The sequence below is a fragment of the Danio rerio genome, chromosome 24 (genome assembly GCF_052040795.2).
Source record: "Danio rerio strain M-AB ecotype USA chromosome 24, GRCz13ab, whole genome shotgun sequence".
NCBI lineage: Eukaryota > Metazoa > Chordata > Actinopteri > Cypriniformes > Danionidae > Danio > Danio rerio.
The window spans coordinates 20,326,301-20,352,076 of record NC_141044.1 but is presented as its reverse complement, the minus strand read 5'-3'; the positions used below and the strand labels follow the sequence as shown (position 1 = coordinate 20,352,076).

Genomic DNA, 25,776 nt, shown 5'->3' with positions numbered 1-25,776 from the left:
CGACGCATGGACAGTCTCCCCGCCGCACACTCTCTCCCTTCCCAATTCTGAAGTGAAAATGGGTGCCATAGCAACGGCACACACTGTTTACAATATGTACTCTCACATCGTCACTGGCTGTTTATGCCTTCAATTTGCATGTACCTTTTCTTCAAGTATAAAAGAAATATAGAGATTCTTTGTGGAAGTGAGGAATATATAAGATTCTTTGTCTCATCTGGATATTCAAATGAAGGGGAAGATAATTTGGTAAAAGCATTTTTAAATAATAATAAAAACTATATTAATGACAATAACAATAATAATAATAATTATTATTATTATTAAAAGATTTCGACTGCATTTTAAGCTGTTCTCTCTAGAAATGTTTTGTATACTTTGCTACTTCACTTGCTATTTCACAGAGACAGTCAAACAATATTTTCGTCTATTAGATAAAAATTGTAGGATTCTGGCAGCTCCCTGGACCTCACGCTGAGTACACTGTGGGGAAATGGATGCCTTACCAGGAAATCTATTAAATTATGGCACACCACCGTGCCAGGCTTAGAGCCACTCTCTGTTTTTAAAAATTCCTTATTAGCTGTAATTCAGAAATTATAATCAACATGGCTTGAATATCAAACTGATAATCGTAAGAATAATGACGGTAATAATATAAGGGCTAGGCAGGCAGCTGGTATGGGTGTGAATAGGGTTGGCTTCATAGTCAAAGCTTCTCGTGCTCTGCTCAGCCTGATGGTTAATCTAGCACTATGTCCATCGTAGTGTTCAGCCCCTAGGGGGAAAAGCAGCAAGGGAGGTGGAGAGGGAAAAAGAGAGGGACAGATACAGAGAGAGGGTGTGCATATACAGAGGTTTCAGGCATTGGGTGGGGGGGGGGGGGTTAATTTGCACATATTAAAGAGGGCAGAATTTCTCATTAAAAAGAGATTGAAGTTGATATATGCCGGTGTGTGCCTGACACACTGTACATTCTGATTGTGATAAGTCCTTGACAGAACAAAGAAGGCCCTCCCTCTCCGGTCACCACAAAGGCAGCTGTAGTTCAGGGCGAGTTCTGATTCCACAAAAACCCCTCTTTCTAAATGTCCCATAAGGTTTAGAGAAAAATATCAAATAGTGTTGATGGCAGTTTGAGAGATTAAAGAAATATTCTGGATATTTGTTATTGGAAAATATATTTTTTTAATTTATTGTTCTACTTTACCTTTCTGTCACTACATAACGCCCATTCTCTCATACTTTACTGTTGGATTTACTTACAGTCATAGCAAAACTTAAAGTCTATTATGCGTCCACAAAACAAAACTGAAGATATTTTTATGCAAAAGAGGAAAAAAACAAATCTTTAAGAATCAAGGAGTTTAAATCTTTTGAAGAGACAAGATAGCTGAACAGATTTAATGCTTACAGCATTCAGGCTTAGTGATGGAAGTTCCAGCATGCTTGACTGAGACTTGGGAACCATCTAATAATGCCAAATACCATAAAACCTAAATTTCACTAAACATTTCTGAGATTGTATAAAAATAACATTAAATAAATATCTTCCTTTTTTGCTCTGAAGGTGAACAAGCATCTTATGATTTTATTATGACACAAGGGTAAGTAAATTAACATTTTGAAAACTAAACATCAAGGGAAAAAATCTGTCAATCCAAATGAAAACTACAGCAGTTTCACAAAATAAAAACTATATGCACAATAATATTATGCTAGTGCGAAATAAACTTGAACATTTCATGTTAAACTCAGTTTTTAAATAACATACAAATTTCTTTTGTGCTAATACATATTGATAGTTAAAACACTTTGCATTTCTGCTTTTACAATTTTTTTGAATTATAAAATCTAAAGAGATTTAAGCTAGACATCTTTTGGTTCGGGTGCAATTTTTATGGCTGCTCACAGATTTAATTAATATATTTTTTCATGGAAAAAAAACAACAACAGTTATACATCGGTTATTTTGTTAGAGACACAGAACTCTGGAAATTATCTAATCAAAACAGCCATTTACTAAGGACCCATTACCACTCTCCATGATGACTGTCATTGTAAAGCAGTTATTTAAAATTAACCTCTGTGCTAATCCATGTAAAAATGTAAAAGTAAATTAATTATCCAACCATGACTGTAACCAGTTAATTGCAGTAGTTTCAAAACAGACTCACTGAACCTAGTTCATTAAAAACAAGAATTTGGCCAGAGTATTTTTTCCAAGTCATTTTCTATTACAAGTTATGCAATCAAATCCTAGATGGGCCTTTCACATATTGTGCAGAAAGGCTATTCCAGCATGGGCCTCATTGTTTCTGAGCTGAAAAGCAGCATTTCTTTCTCTCCATCCCTCTCCCCGGCCTGAAGGTGGCCATTATGTGTCCTGTGCTGCAGCTTGATGCAGACAAAGCACAGCAAACACCACTAATTGTGGGTGTTGTGTAGCTGCCAGTGTTCGTACAGTCCCTCTCCCTTAACCTTAAGCAGTTTCTTTCCCAGCAAACCTAAAAGCATTTAAACCATTTACTATCTGAAGGAGATAACAGAATATTTACATTTTGTTATCTTTTGTCTTGTACTTGATGTGGTCACTGTCTCTCATGTGTCCAACACCTGCATTACAAACTTCCCTATCATGCCCAAAACCGGTGTCACTAAAACATGGTGAGTCAGAGAAGACACAGTAAACATCTTAGTCAGCTAATCCTTCAAAACAAGTGTCCTCCACTCTGCAAAATACTGGCCATGCTGCTCAACAGATGTCTGTCTGCCAAAGAACTAAAAGGCAACACAATTTATCAGACTCCTTTTTTTTCATTGACGAAACTGATTAAGAAAAGATGTAGTGCACTCCAGAGGCTTAAGGGTTTAGTCTCTTATGTATGTGGATGTTTCTTATTTTTATTTATGTCTTACTGTGGTATAAACGTCACTTCTGTGTTTCTTTCAAGTTGGTACTCTGTTATAATTCAATGAGTTTTAAGGAGGTCTTTGCACTCATAGATTACTTGGATAAATGCACACCTGCATGGCATTCAACAACGTAGTTATATTCATATATATATATATATATATATATATATATATATATATATATATATATATATATATATATATATATATATATATATATATATATATATATATATATATGTATAGTTGAAGTAAGAATTATTAGCCCCCTTTTGATTTTTCCTTTCTTTTTTAAATATTTCCCAAATTATGTTTAACAGAGCAAGGAAATATTCACAGTATGTCTGATAATATTTTTCTTTTCAGGAGAAAGTCTTATTTGTTTTATTTTGGCTAGAATAAAAGCAGTTTTGAATTTTTTACAAACTATTTTTGGGACAAAATTATTAGCCCCTTTAAGCTAATTTTTTTTCCTGATAGTCTACAGAACAAACCATCGTCATACAATAACTTGCCTAATTACCCTAACCTGCCTAGTTTACCTTATTAACCTAGTTAAGCCTTTAAATGTCACTTTAAACTGTATAGAAGTGTCTTGAAAAATATCAAGTAAAATATTATTTACTGTCATCTTGACAAAGATAAAATAAATCAGTTATTAGAAATAGGTTTCTAAAACTATTATGCTTATAAATGTGCTGAAACAAAATTCCCTTCATTAAACAGAAATTTGGGAAAAAAAATAAACAGGGGAGCAAATAAGTCAGGGGGGCTAATAATTCTGACTTCAACTGTATATATACACACACACATACACACACACACATATGTATGTATATATATATATATATATATATATATATATATATATATATATATATATATATATATATAGGTACCTATTTTTATATATATATATATATATATATATATATATATATATATATATATATATATATATATATATATATATATATATAGGTAGTGCTGTCGCCTCGCAGCATGAAGGTCGCTGGGTCGAGTCTTGGCTCAGATGGCGTTTCTGTGTGGAGTTTGCATGTTCTCCCTGCGTTCGCTCCGGTTTCCCCCACAGTCAAAAGCTATGGGGTACATTTGAATTGGGTAAGCTAAATTGTCCATAATGTATGAGTGTGAATGAGTGTGTGGATGTTTCCCAGAGATGGGTTGCGGCTGGAAGGGCATCCGCTGCGTAAAAACGAGCTGGCGGTTGGCGGTTCATTCCGCTGTGGCGACTCCAGATTAATAAAGGGACTAAGACCAAGAAGAAAATGAATGAATGAATACAAAATTACATACATACATTATATATATATATATATATATATATATATATATATATATATATATATATATAGAGAGAGAGAGAGAGAGAGAGAGAGAGAGAGAGAGAGAGAGAGATTTTATATATATTTTCATTTATATATATACACACACACACTTACATCCTGTCTGGTATCTAAAATTAATGGTGCAAATGTGTATCAAATAAATCATCCCATTCTAAAATATAGGATGCAGACATTTATTTTACCTGAAACTTGTTCCTCGTATTGAATTAGGTGCAACGTTTCATAAAGTAATGCAATATCACTAAGCACATGCTCGTTAATGTTTAAACCATTTGTTAATATCTATCTGTTTTCTGTTTGTGCTCCTTGTAAAAATCCAGTAAAACGTACATCCTCCAAATACATGGCATTTTTTTTGCAAGGCATAACATTTCACAAGCGCAGCACAACCATTCGACCCCATTCTCATACACGCGCGCGGCTGTTTTTGTTATGGATGCAAAATTCAATTTATTTCAATCCCTAGCGTGTTTATTCGTGTTGAAACGCATTTAGTCAAGTTTAGACACTATATGGCAGACTTTACAGCGTGCCCATCTTTCTTTTTTTCACACACACGCGTGCGCGTATTTAGCCGTCATTGAATGAATTGGAAATTGTATATGTTTATTAACGTGCGTATTTAATACGTTAGAACTTACGTGCATTATACCTTGGTGTCTCTCCTTCATCTGATGAATATGCTCTGACTGACTAAAGTTTACGCGTAACCCGCACAACCTCGATTTCATCGCAAAAAAGATTGGGATCTACATGGCGTATAAAATAACTTTAAGTGCCAACCATGTAATAGTCTAATACATTTATTAGAAGTATGTGAATGCACTTTTATTTAGGCTACTTTTTTTGCATTATATAATTAGAAATATTTAATTCTACTTTCACCAAGACACAGCTCCCATCTCTTCTGTAACATTTACGCAGACGCACTTTTGGTTACTTGCACACGGGGCCACAAACACACTTCTCTCTCGGCCCCTCTTTCTGGCCGTGGATCTTGTTGATGCGCTTAAATGCTCCGAATATTCCTGTCGCTGTTTCCATACGCAACGCATCATCCCTGTGCTGCATATACTCAGGTAACCAGTAATGGCCTTCTGCTGGGGTTACCGACCACATACACCGAATGGGCTCGTCTCTCTGGGAGTTAAAGGGTTGAATAATTAATGAAGTCTCCAGAGATGTGCAGTGGCCCAAAGCAGCCCCTGCCCATGACATGCATGTTCACTGCACAGCTTAAAATGAAAGGGCCTGCTTACTCAACACACACACACACACACACGCACGCACGCACGCACGCACACACACAGACACACAGACACGCACGCACGCACGCACACACGCACGCACGCACGCACGCACGCACGCACGCACGCACGCACACACACACACACACACACACACACACACACACACACACACGCGTCCCTCGTGAGAGTGGCTCCGCAGCATAATGGTGACAGCTGATTCTAACTCACATTTCCATAATTAACAAGCTTGCGGCAGGTGAGCCCATCACTGCATGTCTCTCCTGACCCAGAACAAAATGAATAGCTCTTCTTGTATCAAGAAATTATATGCAATTTACTCCTTCTCTGGGACATTACGGGGAATAAGAATAATTTAAAGCACAACCCTCCCCCTCTTACTATTTTATTAATTATGATGGGGGCTGCTCAGATAATGAACTGATATCTATTTTTACCCAATTAATACATAATGTTCCAACACTAGTCTGTCACATTTATCAAGATTGCTGGAAGCTGGAATTACAAGTTATCTGCTAAAGAGATGATTTTAAATACATATATAAATACCACACAAACACACACACACACACACACACACACACACACACACACACACACACACACACACGAGATTTTTGATGTTACATCATGGTTATATGATTTTTGAGATGTTGATTTGCATTTAGCAAAGAAAATCTGTTTATCGCCTTAAAATGAATAGAACTCACCGTAATATCAATATAACAGATGAATTGTCCTTTCCAACAACTATTGCTTTACAACATGAAATGCAGAGCATTAACCCACATAAACACAAAAGACCATCGAGGGAAAACAATTCTAAGGCAAAAATGCAAAGCCCTCCTTTTAAAGAAGCTATAGCCTACCGATTTCCACTTTACCCAACGTGTTTCTTTGATAACATTACCGCGTTTTAATGTAAAATGCATAAATTAATGTCCTATTAAAATTAATAATTCCAGTTTCAACATGTGTTGTTTCATAACAGCTTTACAAGCCAACAACAAAAATATCACTCCCATTTCAATACATTTCTATTACATGCACAAGAAAATGCACGTGTGTTATTTCTAACACATTTTATTCATTGGTTTGATGTTTTATCATTATAATCTACATTTATAGATAATTATGAGTGTGTGGTCGCGCGTCTGCAGGCTCTATGGCGCGGTCGCGGAGCTCCTGTTCCTTGCTGCTGTTCAGCTGCGGCCGCGGCAGTGAGTCAGAGGCGGCAGGGAAAATCAGCACACACCGCTGAGAGGCCTGCTGTTACCGAGCACGAGCGGCGCGAGTGTGTGCGCGACGAGATGAACGCCCAGAATGAAAAACGGAGGTAACTGCGAGTAGAAACACGCGTGCATGTTTATGTAGGCTATTTGTGGTTATGATGGAAAGATTTGTATATGTAGCATGCATAAAATGAAAAGGCAGTATGTGGCATTATTGATTATAGACCGATGTACTTGCAGCTAAGAATGGTTCCGGTGCCATACGCTCATGTGCAGAGCCCAAAGTCAGGGTGACAGGGCAGATTAATGTCACGCAGGGGCTCAGTCCCCCTCTCTCCCCCATGCAGAGGTCAGTTTCCTCCGCGCTCTCTGCGCCTCCAGCCAGATTCAAGTCACCAATTTACAGTAAAATTGCCTTTTATAAGTATTTGTTTAGTTCAGTTTCTTGCAGCTGGTTGTATTTTATTGAAATGAAATAGTGCTTTTGATAAATGTACACGAATTGTATTTTAGGTAGCCTATTGTAAATATTTAAAGGCTGTTTGGGAGAGACTATTAATTTCACCAACTGGAAATTACCAATAGTGGTTAAATCACTTTTATAAATATTTTTGTTTAATTCGATTACATGTTAAAACCAGAAATATCATGTCTGGTAAGAAGGTGAAAGATGTAACGCTGTCCAATGTACAAAATGGCAAGCAAATACATATTTTCCATTCAAAATTATTAACACACACATGCTGCTACTACTGTATGTTTTTATATATTTAAATGTGTTATTGGAACAACTTTATATTAGTGCCTTCACATGCTACATTTATGTGAATTTGTGCTTTTATAATCTTTTATTTAAAGATTTGAGCAATTACCATTAAATTCAATCTCCAATTACACTGTTGACCCAACTCATACCACTTAACCCACGCCTTAAGAATCTACTAAACCTGTGTCTATCCTTAGTTATTTCCCTCCTCAACCACAGTAATAAAATATGAACACAAAGTCTGACCTCTTGTCATGTATGCTGTTTTGTTTCTTCACTGACATTAGGTGTTTGCATTTATTAAATAAAAATCTTCATTCCTAAAAATGCTGGGTTATTTCAACCCAAATTATTTGTGAAATACCAACAAACCCATCCATTAATGTTGGGTTTTAAATTTTATTTAAAAATAGCCCAGTATTGTATGCATTTTACCCAAATTTGCATGAAACTGAGACGTGTTACTGATTCATAGCATAATTAATCTAAACAATATAAATGCATGTAATTTTCAATAGTTACAGTGTTTTGTATTAGCTTTACATTCCAACATTTAAGTAAAATTACTTAGCACTAATTCACATAATAGATTTATAAACCAATAAATCTAGCAGATGAACACTGTAATATATGATTATATACATCACAAAACGTAATAGTAACAAATCAGAAGTATGTTTTCTCTTTTATTTATATCCAGCTGTCTGTCCCTTGTTAGCCTGAATGAGAAAAAACAAGTTGGCATGTCTTCCCCAGTATTGATTCTTATCCGTTGCTCTAAACTTAATGTTGTGTATTTCTCGGTCTCATCAGTTTTGGGGTTTAGGGGTTTAGAGGTGGGGGGTGGCGTTACTTCGGAAGAAGAATAAGCTTGTCTGTGTATGAAGAAGGATGTGTCTGAGTCCCACCGGGCCACACTGGGACCATTATCCAACAGGAGTGAAACCTGTGGGGGTCCATGGCAGGAGGCGGTGATGAGTTTGGGGGAGGCTCAGGACTGTATCCCTGTACTCTGCCCTGCTAATCTGCCTCAATGGCGGGGGAGGACACATACTGTAAGGACGCAGAGGAGGTGGAGAGTGTAAGATGGGGCCCCTCGAGCCGACGGAAGAGCTTCAAACTCACAGGATCAAGGAGAAAACACAACTGCACACGAGGAATTTGAAACGTGAACACGGCTCTGAGTAAACGATTTTCTGGATTTTTGCAGAGATTTGATCAAGATCTTACTTGTCTTTGCTGAATTACAAAGCAATTGCATTTGTGGATTTATTTATTTGTAATATTATTATTTATGTATTTTAAAATAATTATTCAAAATCATTCCAAATGTATAGCTACTAGGCCCGTAATCAGCCTGGTAAAGGGGGATGGCTCTTTTTTTCTCAAAAAGTGGACCTTTATGCAGTTATATGCCTCAATTTCTACTTAATTATGAGATTTAAATACTGAATTTTACTGCCATTTAAAGAACAATTTTTAGCTGGATTAGCTTTTCGGATGGTCATCATAACCAAAAATATTTCCTAAAGATTTAGAATAGAGAAATGTGAAAAAAATACTTATTTTAAAATACAAACGTATTACATAACATTAAAAAAATAGGAATCTGTTAAAGCTTTAAATTAAAAACTGTAGTTTAATGTCATTGGTTCTACAAATAACAGAATGGCCAGCAAATTCAACTGTCCACAGTCAAAATTCTGTCATTTGGATAAAAAATAATTAACATAATAATAATAATAATAATAATAATAACAACAACAACATTGTGGAACTTCACAATTTTCTATCCTTTTTTTGTAAAAAAAAAAGAAAGTACATTTAAAAATTCATAGATAACAACAATAGCCAAAATAGTATTCAAATCAATTTTAATATGGTGCACTTTTGGTGCTTCACACCTTTTTATTGGTAATTTGTTAGTTTCAAGAATAAGGTCCAAGATTTAAAATAAAAGTTACTTGTACAATGTTGTCTCTATTTAAAAACAATACACTAGAGAAAGATGACTTTACGTGTCTTCCGTAACACCCAAACCCCACTTGGCTACGGGCCTGGCTACAACAATGTTTAAAAAAAAAAAATATATATATATACTCTTCATTAAGCTTTGAGGTTGAATGAACTGCTCATATTTAAACTTTTTACCCAAATTATTTATACCAAATTATCATCAATTAAATGAAAAAAGAAACAAATAAAATAGAACTTTAATAATTAAAAATGTAATATTTCCTTTGTGATCTATTATTATAATTCATAATATTAATAAAATAATAATAAAATAATAATACTAACTATCAGTATATTATATCCATAATGGAGAAATGTCACATCCACGATGACAATTTTTCCTCATAAATGTAAAAATGTGAAATAAAATGAAGTCAATCATTTTTGTTCTATAGAGAGACATTTTATCCTTTTGATTAGCATTTTTTCTTTTTTTGGGTTGAGCAGTTTAATTCACAGAATTTCTACTTTTTTGGTCACATCCATAACGCATGGATATTTTACTCATTTAAAGTACAAAACATGTTTACAAATTGATTTTTTTTTGGTCCGCTAACTCTGTGGTCAGTTGTTCTGAGAAATATAAACAGATGTTTCAATATAATGTTAACATTTACTTTCTATGTGAATTTATGTTTTGAAATTTTACTGCAAACGTCACGTCCATAACGCTGTAATTGCTCCAATACTTTTAAACTTCACAAACACTAAAACAAAACATCGTAACCACAATCTGCAATACACTGATAATATTATGAACAAGTAAATGATGATCAAGACTGTTGTCCTATATGCTAGAAATAAAAAAATACAACTGTATTAATGCTTTTAACCTAAAATTTTTATTAATACATTATACAAACAAAATGTGTACATTTTAGAAATAAACTAATCAATATTATATCATCCATTCATTTTCCTTCGGCTAAGCCCTTTCAATATTATTTATTTTAAAATAATGAATCAAATTATAAGGATATTTTAAGCTTTGTGATTTGATTAAATAATAAAAAATAATTCTGTATTCTTACTGTATGTTTACACTAATCTAATTAATGTGCTTTTGTAGTTTGAGAGTGAAATGAGCAACAAACAAATTGAGCAAGTGAACAAATAATCAAGATGTATTGCAATCCGACTATAGCCAGCTGTAACAAATATATTAAAATCATTTTTATTTTTAATTAATTAAATTCATTGATTAAATTAAATAAATAAACAATCATGTTTAAACATAGATAAATAACAATAAAATAATAGATATTTTCCTTCAGGCACCCAACTGAACAATAGTGGCGCTTTACTGGCTACCCCAGAGAGCCAGAACTGCTGTCCCCACAGGCCTCTGGCAGAATGATTGAAGCCGTTGATGTTGGACAGGAGTTCAGCTGGAAACAAGGGGGAAGGGACTCAAGAGGAGGAGTGTCCAAACTCCCAAGATGTGAATGAATAAACCCAGAAAAGGAGGAGGGTGCTGCTAAGAAGTGCAGGAAGATAGAAGAGCACAGAACAAGCAAGAGACAGAAAGAAAGTTTGAGAGAAAGCAAGGGCTGGAGAAAAATAGAGAGAAAGTGAGAAAGCAAGCAGGAGGAGGAGGCATGTTTAAACAGTCCGGGTGTGATTGACAGCTCTGATAAGGCAGGAGAGAGAGAGAGAGAGAGAGAGAGAGAGAGAGAGAGAGAGAGAGAAAGAGAGAGAGAGAGAAGAGCATATGCAAGAGGAGGGGGATCAGACTCCCAATCTACTGCCAGAGGAAAGTGAGCTATTAATTACTAAAGCAGAAGCAGATGTAACAGAATGGAGCCGGAGCAGCTGGAAATCATCAGCACGACCAAACTGGGAGGAGAAACGAAGGTGGGTGGGGAAAACGAACAATTGAAAGAAAGAAAAAGAAAGAAAGAAAGAAAGAAAGAAAGAAAGAAAGAAAGAAAGATGTTTGCTATATTGGGTATAATTTAATAGTTGTAATAGAACAAACACTCACATTATTATTTTCGCTACTTGTTTAAACTACTTTATTAAAATGAGCTGGAACAACACAATTCTTGAGATTTCTTTGGGACAATTTTATTGTTTTATGTTCAGTCCACTTAAATGTATTAAATGTTTTACAGTGAAGCTTGTGGCCTTAGTGGTTCAGCATTTTCTTAAAATATGTCTGATCAGTGTTTATTCCTATATTCAGTGTGATCATTAAAATCTGCACTAAAAACTGCAATTAAGAACAAAATAAAAAGTGATATTATAAAGTGTAATATAATTTTAAGATTGACTTCATTATTATTTCTTAATTGCAAATTATGTCTTTTAAACTATCCTATTTGTTACGATGACCTCTGAATATTACTGATTTGTATCAGCATTATAGTAACTATTTTTATCATAAGCTACAATTAATATGCATTATTATTTTATACATTGCAGTTTTATTTCTGTTTTGTGTAAAAAAAAAATACATTTATTTACTTTTCTCAATGTTTTCCTATTTATTTTAGGTTGTTGTTTGAGATTTCATCTATAGGTGATGTAAACATATTAGGTGAATAATTCATAATTCATAAACATTTAAAATTATCAGCAACCAGGAAAAATTCCTAAGAAAATCTTTAAAGACGTGATAAATTATAGCAGCCTGGAGCTCAAAACACATTTTCATTGTGGTCGAATAATCTTCCTACATTTCAATTTGACATGGCCATTCGGGGTTACAGTTGTGGGGAGAATGAGAAAGAAAATGGCCATAAATCAGTCACTTCCCCTCCAGCTCTGTCAGTTAGCAGCTTTTGTTACCTACCTGTAAGCTGAATCCATTCCTTAAAGGCAGGAGGGGTGAAAACGAATCGTCCCTAAGGATTTTTAGTGTTTTTTATCTGGATCACCCAGTCCATTGCACCTGGCAGAGAGCGAGTGAGAGACACAGACTTTAGCAGCTCTGCCTTCGGCCTCCTATACCCCATCTGCTCGGGCATTAAAGGGAAAGTTTACCCAGAAAGAAACATTTACTCACCCACAAGTAGGCATGGGACAATAACCTTTTTCAAGGTATACCACAATTTGAAAAAGTCAAAGTTTGAAAACCGCCAACATTTTATGCTATACCCTTTCTCCTATATGTAAAGTTGTTTAGGACAGCAGTATCTCCAGCAGGAAAGATATCCAAAGATGCTGTTTTAAATTGTTAAAAAAATCTGTTTTTAAAACTAATGAGAACAGCAGAAGTCTATAATTAACTTAATTTAATTAGCCTCACATGTTTACTCTTCTAAAATATTTTTAAATGTTTCTCAAAACAAAATATAGTGTTCAAAGGGGAAAAAAGTTTTAGTTTTTTATCCAGAAATTTAAATAGAATATATTTTAGAGCAGCAATCACAATACCATCCACAATACCACCCCCTCCTCTTGCATACATTATCCAAGGTTATCATACCGTCAGGATCTAATACCGACCCATGCCCACAAGTGGTTCCAAATCTTTGTGTTTCTTTTTTCTGATGAATATTTTGAGGAATGTCGAAGAAATCAGTATTCATCAGCATCCACAGTAGGGAAAATATCTGAATGTTTCCATGCCTGACTTTGCCAAAACTCTTCTAAATATATTAGTTTTGCGTTCAACAGAAGAAACCCAGACAAGTCTGAAACAAGTTTTAGCTGGTTTTGGCCATTTCCAGCCTGGTCTTAGCTAGTGAGGCTGGGAGAGATGACCAGCTAAAACCAGCTCGACCAGCCTGGTTTAAGCTGTACATGGCTGATTTTGGCTGGGCTGCCAGCCTGGCTAGGCTTGTCAAGCTGGTTTTAGCTGGTCATCTCTCCCAGCCTCACTAGCTAAGACCAGGCTGTAAATGGCCAAAACCTCTCGAAAACCAGGCTGGTCGACCCGCTTAAACCAGCCAAGACTCGTTTAAGCTGTTTTTTTAGAAGAGAGGGTGAGAAAACAATGACAGAATAATTTTTTTTGGAGTGAACTAGCCCTTTAACACAATTGCATCACTGACTAGCTTGGGAAAATGACAAAACAAACCTAAATATTTGATTTGTGACAGCAGTGTGAATGTAATAGTATAGTAGGCCACGTTCACAGCAGTGGTAAACTTTCAATGCTGTATTTGCGTCACACACATTTCGGTTATTTACGTCAGGAACCGCACTCGTACACTCGGAAAACAACAACACAACTGTATTTTCAACAGCTTGTCAGTGTAGTGTGTAGTTTCTGTAACTTACGGGTAAGTTAGCCAGGTACCTATGAGCCGTGTGTCTGAAGGTTTAGATTCAGTCACTGTCGTCCTTCGTCGAAGCTTTACCCGTGATTGGTGTCTGCACGCCACTCACATGCTCTGGTGTTTACTACAGAATAAGCTTTGGTCGATTAATTAACATTTAGTGGATTTGTTGTGTTAAATTTAGTTAGACTGCAGTTCTTGAACGTCGCCATCTTAAATATTTCTTCACTGCTCGCCGTCAGGGAGGTTTCGCGACCGTTGAGAAGTTTTCTATCGTTTTACGGTAACGTAACCGAGTATGCTTCCGGACTCATTAACTTCTAGTTATTTTATCAGTAGGACTACATAGAGTCTTTATTTGTGCTTCAACGGTCTACTAATTGTTATGTGGTTATATTTTAAGTTACTGTATTATTATTATCATAATCACACTAACGTTAGTAGCCTATGTAGCATTGCTTTATTTCTGTCCACAACTTTGTCATTCTTCTAAAGTTTATGGTTGCAGGTTTGCAAAGATTTTAGCTGGTTGACCAGCCTGGTTTAGAGGGGTTTTGGCCATTTTTAGGCTGGTTTAAGCTGGTCAGGCGGGAAAATGACTAGCTAAAACCAGCTTGACCAGCCTGGTTTAAGCTCATCTCCCAGCCTGACCAGCTAAGATCTGGTTGGAAATAGCTAGAACTTGCCTGGAAATGGCCAAAACTCGTCTAAAACCAGGCTGGTCGACCAGCTAAAACCAGCCAACCAGCTTAGGCTGGTTTAAGCATTTTTTTTTCAGCAGGGATGTCCTAAATCAAGCACACTGTCAGTCTTTTACTTCACTGCCATTCCATACAATTTCTCTACCGTTGCCTAAGCGGATGGAAGTGTCTGTTGGATGAGTACTTAAGAGTTCCACTTTAAGTAGTCAGACACCCAGGTACTTTTCCCCTATAGTTACTGTAAATTTGATCATGCTTTATTACGTACTGATTTTTAAATTCTATATATATTGTTGCATAGAAAAGTACAATTTCTGATGAAACCAACAAATCTAGAAATCACATTCTTCCCTTCAGTTGTTCAGAGACAGCATTCAAGATTGTAAATCCCTTTTCCAAAACACATTTAAATGCAGCGCTTTTAAGAACTTCAAGTCACATATAGCTCATAATATAGTTCTAGATTTAATTGTGGGAAAAATGAGACGGCTGTCCACAAATGTGTAGTTTCACCAATTTCCATCAATGCTTTGATCTGATTAAAATAAAACGAAGATTTTTCAGATGCATGAATGCTGTCACTGGCCCCATTGTGTGTGCCCTGCTTTGAGCGCATCAGAGGTCAGAGGCCAGTGGGTGGTCAGTAGTGTGGACAGCTTGATGAAGCTGAGGGGAGAGAAGGGCCTGCTGTTCCCACAGCAGGAGCGCTCGGAGCTGGCCAGGTCCCTGGGGGTCATGCTGAGAAATGGGTTCCACTCACCAAATAGCAAACACAAGGACAGACTGGAGAAATATGAGGGTTCTTGAGTGGTGATGTGGGAAAAATAAAGGGATGACAGAGTTTAGTGTGTACTGTGTTTCCCTGGACAGAAGAATGCTTCAGCAGACATTTTTGCACAAGTGAAAATGTATGCAGCATCCAAAATACTTTTTTTCCATATAGTATGCAAATGACCAATGCAATCTTATGCCAATTCCTTTTAACTTGGTGACTCATTTGTTTGAACTCATAGGCTATCATTTGTTTGAATTTAGTACAAATTGGTCATACTAAAAGGTTTTGTCCACTTTTAAAAATGTTACATTTTAAGCATAAATTTGTACTAATTAACCCAGATTTAATCAATCCGTAACAGGAGATCAGGCTGGAAAAACAGTATTTGAGTGTAGTATGACCAAATTCATATTACCCATAGGAGATAAGTACATTGGTGATCTACTACAAGATTCTGTGCACTAGATTAGACTAGACACGTTCTCATGAGGATTTTTTTGATACTGCTATCACAATGACTACGTTAATGGTGATGTCGCCAACTACTTAGCATGAATAATACATTTTTAGTTAGTTGTTTTGAAGATCTTGAATCGTAATATAAAACACATCCGTTTTAGTACACTGTTGTCATGTAAAAGTTACTATTACCTTAGGAATGTGTGCTATTTTATAAAGAGACTTTTCCAAACATAAGATATTTTGAAGATAGTTGTTGAGTTAACCATTTTGATTTCAACAACAAAGCAAAAACAATTCAAGACAATGGGAAACAAAACTGTTACCAACATTCTTCAAAATATATGCTTCACCAAACATTAATGCAGTTTTGGATCAATATTACAATGAACAAAATGACAGATCTTTGATTTTTTTGGCTGTGCTCTTTCTTTAAATGATGTAAAAGTATTGTAATTAGCATTCAAAATCACGCACCTTACACCAAATGTAATATCTTCCCATTTAAACAGAAGCAGATTTAACTGGAGTGCAATGTAGTTTGCATTTGTGTCATTCTTCCTTATAAAAAGCCCATCAAGGTTTTTTTAAAATCATACTGAACTTATTGAGCTGACATGCTGAAACTTAGGTTCAAAAAAAGAAACGGCAAAATGCAAGAGCTGTTATAATCAGATTTTATCACTGAAAAAAGTTCATCACTACAATCTCAGTGTTCAAAATTTCTTAATATGAAGCAGGACTTGTGTGGTTTCACTTTTGATGTTTTAAATACAAACTTTAGAGATTTTGCATAATTTCTGTACAAATACATGAGAACGTGGACATACCATATCTATAACGTATAAAACCACATCAATAAAATGGTGCAAAAGAAAAAAAAAAGTCCCTGCACATATAAAAATAAATTAATAGACATTATCCAGTCACCAGTCTTGTTGAAAGCCTGTTTAAAAAAAAGATCTGAACACACCGACAGTGCTTTAAAACGGTCCTTCACACCACCAAGTGAAATCACAAATATGTATTTACAACAGAAAAAGAGGTAAAAGTGTGCTAAACTAAGTCTCATTTATTCTGACAGCTTATTCTTAATCCAATATGCATCTGTTGATTTACATCGCAACTAAAAAGAGGAAAAGAAAAAATATATATTTACAAAACCACAAAATCATCAAGTAGGCTTTTTTTCATGTTTTCTTACACCTTCAAACACCAGACTTGTTCATCAAAATGATTGAGAAGTTTGTACAGTAGTATAAAACATTTCGCCAGTTGAGTGTTAAAATATTTTACCTTGCGCCCAACAAGCAACGTATGCAAATAAATAAAAAAGGAACAATAGAAAGTTGGCTTCAAAGTATTCAATGCAGCACAAACATTCAAAATGAGTTTTTGTTTCAGTTGTTTTCAGTGTAGTCACTGTACAGGCAGAGATTCTGTCTCTGAACTGGTATTGCCTGAGCGACGCCGATTAGGATTTATTCATTCCAACAAAAAGGAAAAAAAGGATAGACTGGAGGAAATAAAACAGGGCTTTCCAGAGTCTGGCAGCGTCTCCAGGGCCCGCACGGCCCCTCGCTGAGAGCTAGGAGATCGGGGCCAGGCACTTGGGTTCAGGGCCTGGTCTATGAGAGGTAGTTGCTCTTGGAAGAGTGCAGCAGGGTCAGTGGACATTTGGGACACCTCCTCAAAGGGGAAGCTCAAGATCAGGAGGCAGAGAAGGCCTTTGTGGTGCACAAATGTCTGATCGCTTCAGCTTTGAAACGTTTGACGCCTTGAAACACACAGATAGACGAATAACGACAGGGTTTTTATTGTTAAAGGGGTGTAGAGAGGTAACAGCGGTGAGCAGATATTGTTCCAGAAGCGTCTCCATCCTTCAGTCCCATCGGTTTACGCTTTCCACCCACAGAGACTTGCACCAGCGTGTCATTTTCAACACACTGGCAGGGTGTGTGTGTGTATGTGTGTGTGTGTGTGTGTGTGTGTGTGTTTTGGTCCTCGTGGGACCCAATAAGTTTACAGCAAGTGATTTCCACAAACTCAGTGCAGCATGTTGTTTGCCAGATGGGCATCAAACTGGCAAGTGTGTATGTGTGTGTTAATGAAGGCTGGTGCTAGTGAGGGTTTCGTGTGGCGGGTAAGTGTTCTGGTCTTTGCTGCTCAGATTGCCAGCCTCATGGGGTGAGCAGATGAAAGGGATCCAGAAGGCAAAACCTCCCCGAAATGTTGCTTTCTGCATCAGGTTTTCTCCTGTCCTGTCACAGGTACAGCTTTCTCCCCCAGTCTCTGAAGAAAACAACAACAAAACAGACTTTCAGTAATCACAGCATGGACAAAAGGTTCATTTGTTGAAGATATAATATACAAAATATATAAATATATCTATTAATAGTTATCCTAATATGTTTAATACACACACATATGTATACACACACACACACACACACACAAGATATATTTTTTCTGTAAAATACTAATGACATTTCTTCCAAATTACATAAAATTTTTGTCATATAGAGCATTTTATGGCATGAAATAATAAAAAAGAGGCATATTTTTAGATTTATTTTAACTTATTTTTAGACAACATAAAAATCAATGTTTTAACTTACTGGAATTACCTACGACAGATAACACATTAGTGATTTTCTGGAGGAAATTTTGAAAAAAAATAAAGTGCAAGAATCTTTGCAAAACCTTTATAGAATAAAAGGAATACTAATATTTAATTACAGCTTCCCCACAGCAAATAAAGCCAGTAATAAAAAAAAAAATAGGTGAAAGTGGTATCCAAATATTTTCTATATAATCATCTATCTAAAATATAACAGCAAATCTTTAAATATAACAATAGTTACAATTAAAATGAACTAATATACACTTCATATTTCACACAAGCACACACGGAATCCATAAAACATGTCATACTTTAGTTTGTTTGATGGCTGCAGTATTAACTCCAGCTTTAGGAGTGTTGTTGTCATTGTGGTGGGCTAGGAAGGGGTTTGTGCTGGTGGTTGGCTGATTGCCGGGCAGGAGGCTGTTGATTGGCAGCTGCTGGAACTGAATGTCATTCTGCTGCTGTTGTTGCTGCTGCTGCTGTTGTTGTTGCATTAACTGATAGAGCAGAACCTGCTGCTGTTCCTAAACACAGACAGACAAACACAGTATGATGATGATATGTCTAGACAGAGACGGCACACCCACAGACTGCCCACAAAAACGCCTGATGCAGATTGCCAGAAAAGTGGCAAGAGTTTGCTCAAAATTGCAATTCCAAGAGCTGCCAGAACAGCATTAGAAACACTTATGAGGAAGAAAGCATTGCTTTTTTTGTACCAGTGAATTGTGTGGTTCACATGATATTTGCAAGCAAATTTGTATATTTATTTTTTTATTTTGAGAATTACGCATGAACTCAGAATGATCTGCCCCTAAATGTTATATTATCTACAGCAACACAATGCCAATTAACCACTTTTGGGGACATTTCTCCCCAAAATTAAAAACGGTCATTGTTGACACACTCAACTCGTTCTAAACGGGTTCCAATTTCTTTCTTTAGGTGAACACAAAATAAAATATCTTAAGGAATGTTGGAAACCAGTGGCTACAGAGTTCCACAGTAACTTTATTCCCTACTATGGAAGTCAATAGCTACCAGTTTCCAACATTCTTCAGAATATCTTCTTTTTGGTTAAACAGAAACTCATAAATGTTTAGAGAGTGAGTCAATGATGTGTTAATTAAAATTACATTATTATCCCTTTAATCACTATAGCAGGGTTTTTGTTTGCTCAAAATGAAGCTGAGATGGTTTCCCTCATAAAATTTTTGCCAATTTAAAAAAACACATTTTGCATTATTCTTACAAACTTAATGATGTTAGTGATGTAGCTTTCATTTGGTGTAAAAAGAAGAAGTCTTAAACCCTAAAAACACAATCTCCAATGTTAAACATGATGGTGGATAACTAATGTTTTGGGAGTATTTTTTAATTGGTGGACCAGGGAACCTAATGACCATGAAAAGCACTATAAAAATTGAGCAATACCTCCAAATTCGCATCAATATCAGGCAGTCTCCAGAGAAACTTGGCCTTTTGGACATTTCAGAACAACAACGACCCAAAACACGCAGCAAAATTGGTGAAGAAATGGTTGGCGGATAAAAACATTAACATTTTGCAGTGGCCCAGCCAGAGTCCTGACCTAATTAAGGAATTGAGAATATTCAATTGAGAATGTGTGGAAGAATCTAATGATCAGGGTGATAAAAAGGAGACCCACCAACCTGAAAGGATTGCAGCTCATCGCTAAAGATGAATAGGCAAAAATACCAGTGGAGACATGAAAAGGGCTGGTCAGCAATTAGAGGAAGCATTTGATTGGTTCAATATTACAGCTTTTTTCTTTAGATTTTTGAGAAGGGTACAGATAATTTTGGACATGCCCCTTTTTGTTCAAATGTAAATAAAAGCTGAGAAATATTTTTTCCACAATGATTTCTCTTGTGCATCGTCATCATCTAATAGGAGACGCCTGTGTCATTTTCGGACAAAAAATGCTGGTTGAATAAAAGTACCCTAAAGTCAAAAAAGATTTTGAATAATTTTGGGCTTGACTAACTAAGCCCTATACATAATATATATTTACATAGGTAAATAAACTGAATGACAGGCTCAACAATCTACCGAAATGCCCACAGTAATGTTAATGACACATTATTTGGACATTTTCATATCTGAAAAAAACATTGGAAGTAAATGTGTGCAGTTAATCGTGTACTATATTTATGGTGAAAGCGACGATGAATGCTGATGTTCCTCTCACCGGTGTGGGTTGCTGGGAGCCGAAAAGCTGCTGTAGTTGATGCTGATGGAGGAGAATCTGCCTGTGTTGTTCAGTGAAAAGCCTAGAAACACATGCAGAAGACCAAATAAGCAAAATACTTTTTTCCAATTAAAAATCATCTTGGTCATGGCTCCACTCATTAATAAGAAAGAACTTTGTGATGATAACTAAGGGCTGAGGAAACAGCTGAACTATAAGACAATTTATTTTGAAGCATATGGAGTGGCGCAGAACATAAGCATAAAGACATAAGCACAAATGCACAAGTGAGAAAGAAAAGGGCTCAGCAAGCCAATCCTCACCTAGTTTTCGTTGTAGACATGCTGCTATAATCCAAAAAGTGCAAGCGGAAGAGAGATGAGGAAGCAGAAAAGATGAGCAGAGATGAAGGAAATATGAAAACATCACACTATGCCAAGCTCTATAGATAAATCTCACAAGTACATCACATTCCCAATTCACCCCAAAATAATATTAAAATAGGTCAAATGAAATACAATTGAACAGTTTGTAGTCATAAAGTCTTTTAGTCAGAAAAATTAAATAGTTGTTCAATTGACGTTAGGAAATGAAAATATAAAAAAACAATCAATGCTGTATTTGCCCATGAAATATATATGTATATTCTGAAATGTTTCTTTTTAGGACCAATCAGCACAACAGAATGCTTTCTGAACAATCATTTATCCCTGAAAACTGAAGTAAAATTCAGCTTTACATGACAAAGAATCATATTTTAAAATTAAACCAATAATAAAAGGAACTGTGATAACATTTCAACAAACTGTTTTTATTGAATTCCTTTTTCACAGCCTTCTTTCATAATCAAAGAAAATAAACTACCCAAAATATTTAAAGTGTGCACATGAAACACGCTCATTTGCCTCCAAATCTTAATCAGTCCCCCTGGTTGGCAAAATCAACAAAAAGTTGCATATTTTCGCGATCCAGCAAAATTCTTAATTAAAAGCAAAATAATGGCAAAAAATTTTAATAATCTCATAAAACATCCAATTCCAAACCATATAATCAATTTATATTCTTTTCAGCTTGCAATTTATTGTTTTATGTGACTTATGGACGCTGTATACACAGTGCACGTGATGCATTTGGGTGTCTCTCAAAAAATGACGTCTTGCCTGCCCCCTCACAATCATTACATTAAATTACATGAGAGCGGGGGAACTGTTTCGAAGCCTGTGCAGTAAGCAGATGCGGATTAAATGCGAGTGATTTACATGTGGAGTCCATGCAAAGATTGGATTAGGCATCCTATGGCGCGAATTGGGCGTTTTATGTGTTTAACGCTCGTTAGACAACTTCTATTAAACAGAGCAGTGAAACAGACAAAATAGCAAGCAGTTTACACTGATGGAGATCGGTTTAAGAATGACGGCTGCTGGACGTGACCGAATTGCAGAATATTATTTGTGCTTTACATGTATGGCTGGTATTACGGTGTGCGTAATATCGATATGTGTTTTAGTTTACCTCCATCCCTGTCGTTGACAAGAGCAAACGCTTCAAACGCTTCTGCCATTGACAAGTTTTACGGCAATCCATGTTTTAGGTGTATTACATTAGGGGAAGCCCTAACACCTGTCCTGAGTGAGATACATGATGTAAGATGCTTCTGGAAGTGAAATTTAAGAGAAACTAAGATCGTGGATAAAAATAATAGTTATACAACCTTTCTTTGGCTTAATCCTACCGTTTTAGATCTTGTCTTGACAAACCAAAATAAAGAAGCTTTATTTTTATGATTCGTGTCATTGTCTGCCTAAAATGGTAAATAATATAAATAATAATATAAAATAATATCTATAATTCTTTTATATTTAGTTATGTTTTTTAATCGCAAAATTGTCTGCAAATTTCTGGGAATTACCACCACAAAATCAGTTATATCTATCGTAAAAAATAAAAATAAAAATAAAATTCATAAAAAAACTAGAGGATCTGCTTAATGCACAGATTACAAAAACACATTTTACTCCTCTTAATTTTGGCTTTCAAAGAATTATCCAAAAAAAAGCCACATCATCAGCATCCCCAATGTTATCCATGTTATCGTTTTCCCCAAAGAATGGCTCTCATTTCACATCTCGTCATTTATCATTTTACATTAGCTCCTACCTGTTAGTGAGAGAGCTGGACATGGACAGAGATGCGCTGGAAGCTGTTGCTGATTGGGGCAGGGGACTGCTGTTCTGGGTCAGGCTGGACTGGGAGGTTTGGATTACTCCGTTTAAGGCGCCCACGATGCCACTCATGGCCAGGTGGTTGCCCTGCAGAGCGCCCATCAGACCCGTCACCCCGGCTATGGCAGGCAGGGACGAGTTGGCATTGCCAGGCTGGACAGGCACCCCGGCCATGCCGACTCCGTTCACCTGCTGCTGGGGCGGGCTGTGGGCTGCAGACGGAGGGGTGGAGAGAGACGACGTGCTGCTTCCGCTACTATGGCCACCAGACTGGGGATCCTGAAAGAAGGAGAGAGAATAGAGAAAGCACAAGAGCATGAGAGGGAGAGAGAGAGAGAGAGAGAGAGGGAGAGGTCAACATGAGAGAGGCACCTCCTTTACCTGTCCTGCCAAATAAATACATCATCATATAAATGAGATATTACATTACAGGAAGCTGTAAATAAAAAAAACACAACACTGCCACCAATTACGCCATGAATCTGACATTACAATGCTTATTTATGCGTTAAACCATCAAATCACTGAAACACATTTGAGTAGGGCTGGGCGATATGATCAACATCTAGATTTTATTTTAAACTTATTTATTTTTCCTGGTACAGCAGATTTCACTTTCAATACTACAGAAACTGAATATACACCGTTAAAAATAACACTATACAGAGTCTTCATGAATTATGTATGATTGGTTTCTTATTTAAAACATAAAAGTTATTCAAGTAAGAGTGAGCTTTTGTCCCTTTATCCTTTTTTATTTTTAGTTTAACAAACTCCTGATACACATCTGTGTAAAAACAAAACACTACAGCATGTTCACTACATTCATTTAGTCAAGAGTGAGTGATTTTCTTCCTGTCATTTGTTTAACAAAGACAGAAGCAGGTACACCAAGCTGCTAAATGCACGGATACACAAGAGTTTCTGCAGGTTTCAACAAGTCAAATTTAAGACTTTTTAAGACCTTTTGAAGACCACGCAGAATGAAATTTCAGACTTAAATAAGGCTAGACACTTTTTTAAATGATTTTTTAATGGCCCAGCAGAAGAAACAAAAATTAGTAATGTCTTAGCCAAACATTTTAAATAGTGTGTCAAAGCAAGCAGACCTTAGTTGTACACATACATTTTTGTTCAACATCACTTAAAAAACTGTTTAAAGACTAAATGTTTGCACAACAAACTACAGTCATAATATTAGTTCTGAGTAGTTTTGCTAAACGCTTTATTGACGTATTGTTAGTGATTGGGTGCGTTTTGGATTGATTGAGTAGCTTTACATAAAAAAAATTAACACCCGTTTAAAATGACCTAAAAGCCAATATTTAAGTAAATTTAAGACTTTAAGGCTAAAATTTGTGTTTTTAAAATTTATGCCACTAAAACTTTTTAGGACCCTGAGGACATCATGAATATACCGATACACATGCAGTTTCACACAGGGTTTAGGTTTTCTTAAGACATACATGACTGTGTTTATGTGAAAAATCCACACAGCAATCATTTTGACATTGCTGTGCATGTATTTGACTATTTAACTGCACAAAGCAACCAACAGAAACACATTCAGGAAGGAATGCTTTCAGTGTTCTGTGCTGTTTTTTATTAACAACATTTTAAAATTAAAGTCATGTCCCATTCTTTTTTAATTTCTTATTCATGCATTTTTCTTTGACACTATTATAAGATTCAGAAGGTATGATAACCTTGGATAAAAATATCAAGGTTTCACAGTATTGTGATTACTGCTGTAAAATATATTCTTTTTAAATGTCTGGGTAAAAAACAAAACTTTTTTTTCCTTTTTGAACACAATACATTTTATTTAAAAAAAACCTTTTTGGAGCAGTAAAGACGTCAGGCTAAAGATTTCACATGAATCGTTGACTTCTGCTGTCTTCATTAGTTTCAAAAACACAGATTTCATTACAAATCTGTTTAAAATGTATCCAATTACAATTTAAAATGGCATCTTTTGATATCTTTTCTGCTGGAGAAACTGTTGTCCTAATAAATGTTAATATGTAATGTAAATAAAAATCGTACACATACCTTAGGAACAGTATAGCAGAAAATTTTGGCAGTTTTAAAACATTGACTTTTCCAAACCACGGTGTACCTTGTAAAGCATTATCGTCCCATGTCTAAACACTATAAAGTGTTAATAACTTTAGTAGCACTGAATAATGTTGATATATTCACTTTCTGCAAAACAAATCCTACAGCAAAATCTTTAACATCTGATAATATATTGTGCCATTATATAAATATTGCCATACCACCCAGCCCTATACTCAACTACTTAAATATACATAATATATAACACTTGACTCAACTAAAGAGGTGCTCAGTCCCAGCAGATGGCATCTGCAGAGCAGGGGTAGAGGAAGTTACCTGAGTGGGCAAGGGTTGAGAGGACTCTGTTAAAACACTGCCTAGCTGAATGCTCTTGCTGTGCAGCATGTCTGGAGGAGAGAGAGATTTTGCAACTTGACATGAATGTGGAGACCAGATTAGCTAGAGTTGAGCTGGGAGAGGAGGCTCCGTGAGCCGAACAGAGGGTAGGAAGGGGGTCGGACGGGGTGAGAGGTGGGCTTGTGTGTGTGTATGTGTGAATATGTGAATTGGGGGGGTGTTTGGGGTGGGATTAGACTGTGACGATCCAGATGGAGTGTGTGAAAACTGTATGGGCACACAAGAGGTGGAGAAGGCTAACCTGTGTGAGTGTTGCTGGGGTACATTGGAGAGGAGGCAGTGGTGGCCGTGGTGCTTGCAGGGGTGAAAGGCACAGAGAGTTGAGCGCTCAAGAGCTGCAGTCGTTCCTTCTTCATGGTGAGAGTTCGGATTTGCTCCTCCAGGCGCCGGTTTTCCACCTGCAGCTGGTGCAGGGACTTCAGCATTGCCAGAACTGGACATAAGAGCACACACAAAACATCATAATTCATTCATTTTCTTTTTGACCTAGTCACTTTATTAATCAGGGATCG

General features: G+C 36.2%; 2 protein-coding genes across 52 annotated transcripts in view; both read right to left on the bottom strand.

Annotated features, from left to right (window-relative positions):
• Positions 1-14,047, bottom strand: part of bmi1a (BMI1 proto-oncogene, polycomb ring finger a) — a 36,483-nt gene extending 22,436 nt beyond the window's left edge. The window contains exon 1 of one of the 2 annotated variants that reach the window (XM_087308157.1): positions 13,796-14,047. The gene's annotated coding sequence lies outside the window, so the exon portion shown is untranslated. The remainder of the gene's footprint in view (positions 1-13,795) is intronic. The other variant, XM_087308158.1, reaches the window with a different exon arrangement.
• A 2,345-nt stretch (positions 14,048-16,392) lies between these two features.
• The window catches only part of mllt10 (MLLT10 histone lysine methyltransferase DOT1L cofactor), a 72,417-nt gene continuing 63,033 nt past the window's right edge, over positions 16,393-25,776 (bottom strand). For 10 of the 50 annotated variants that reach the window (XM_087308530.1, XM_087308532.1, XM_087308536.1 and 7 more), the window contains 7 exons: positions 25,506-25,697; positions 25,184-25,254; positions 22,725-23,068; positions 20,891-20,911; positions 20,568-20,649; positions 18,664-18,879; positions 16,393-18,021 (listed from right to left, as the gene is read on the bottom strand). In XM_087308530.1, coding sequence (XP_087164656.1) covers positions 17,974-18,021; positions 18,664-18,879; positions 20,568-20,649; positions 20,891-20,911; positions 22,725-23,068; positions 25,184-25,254; positions 25,506-25,697 — 974 coding nt within the window. In that variant the 3' untranslated portion in view covers positions 16,393-17,973. 50 annotated transcript variants of the gene reach the window in all.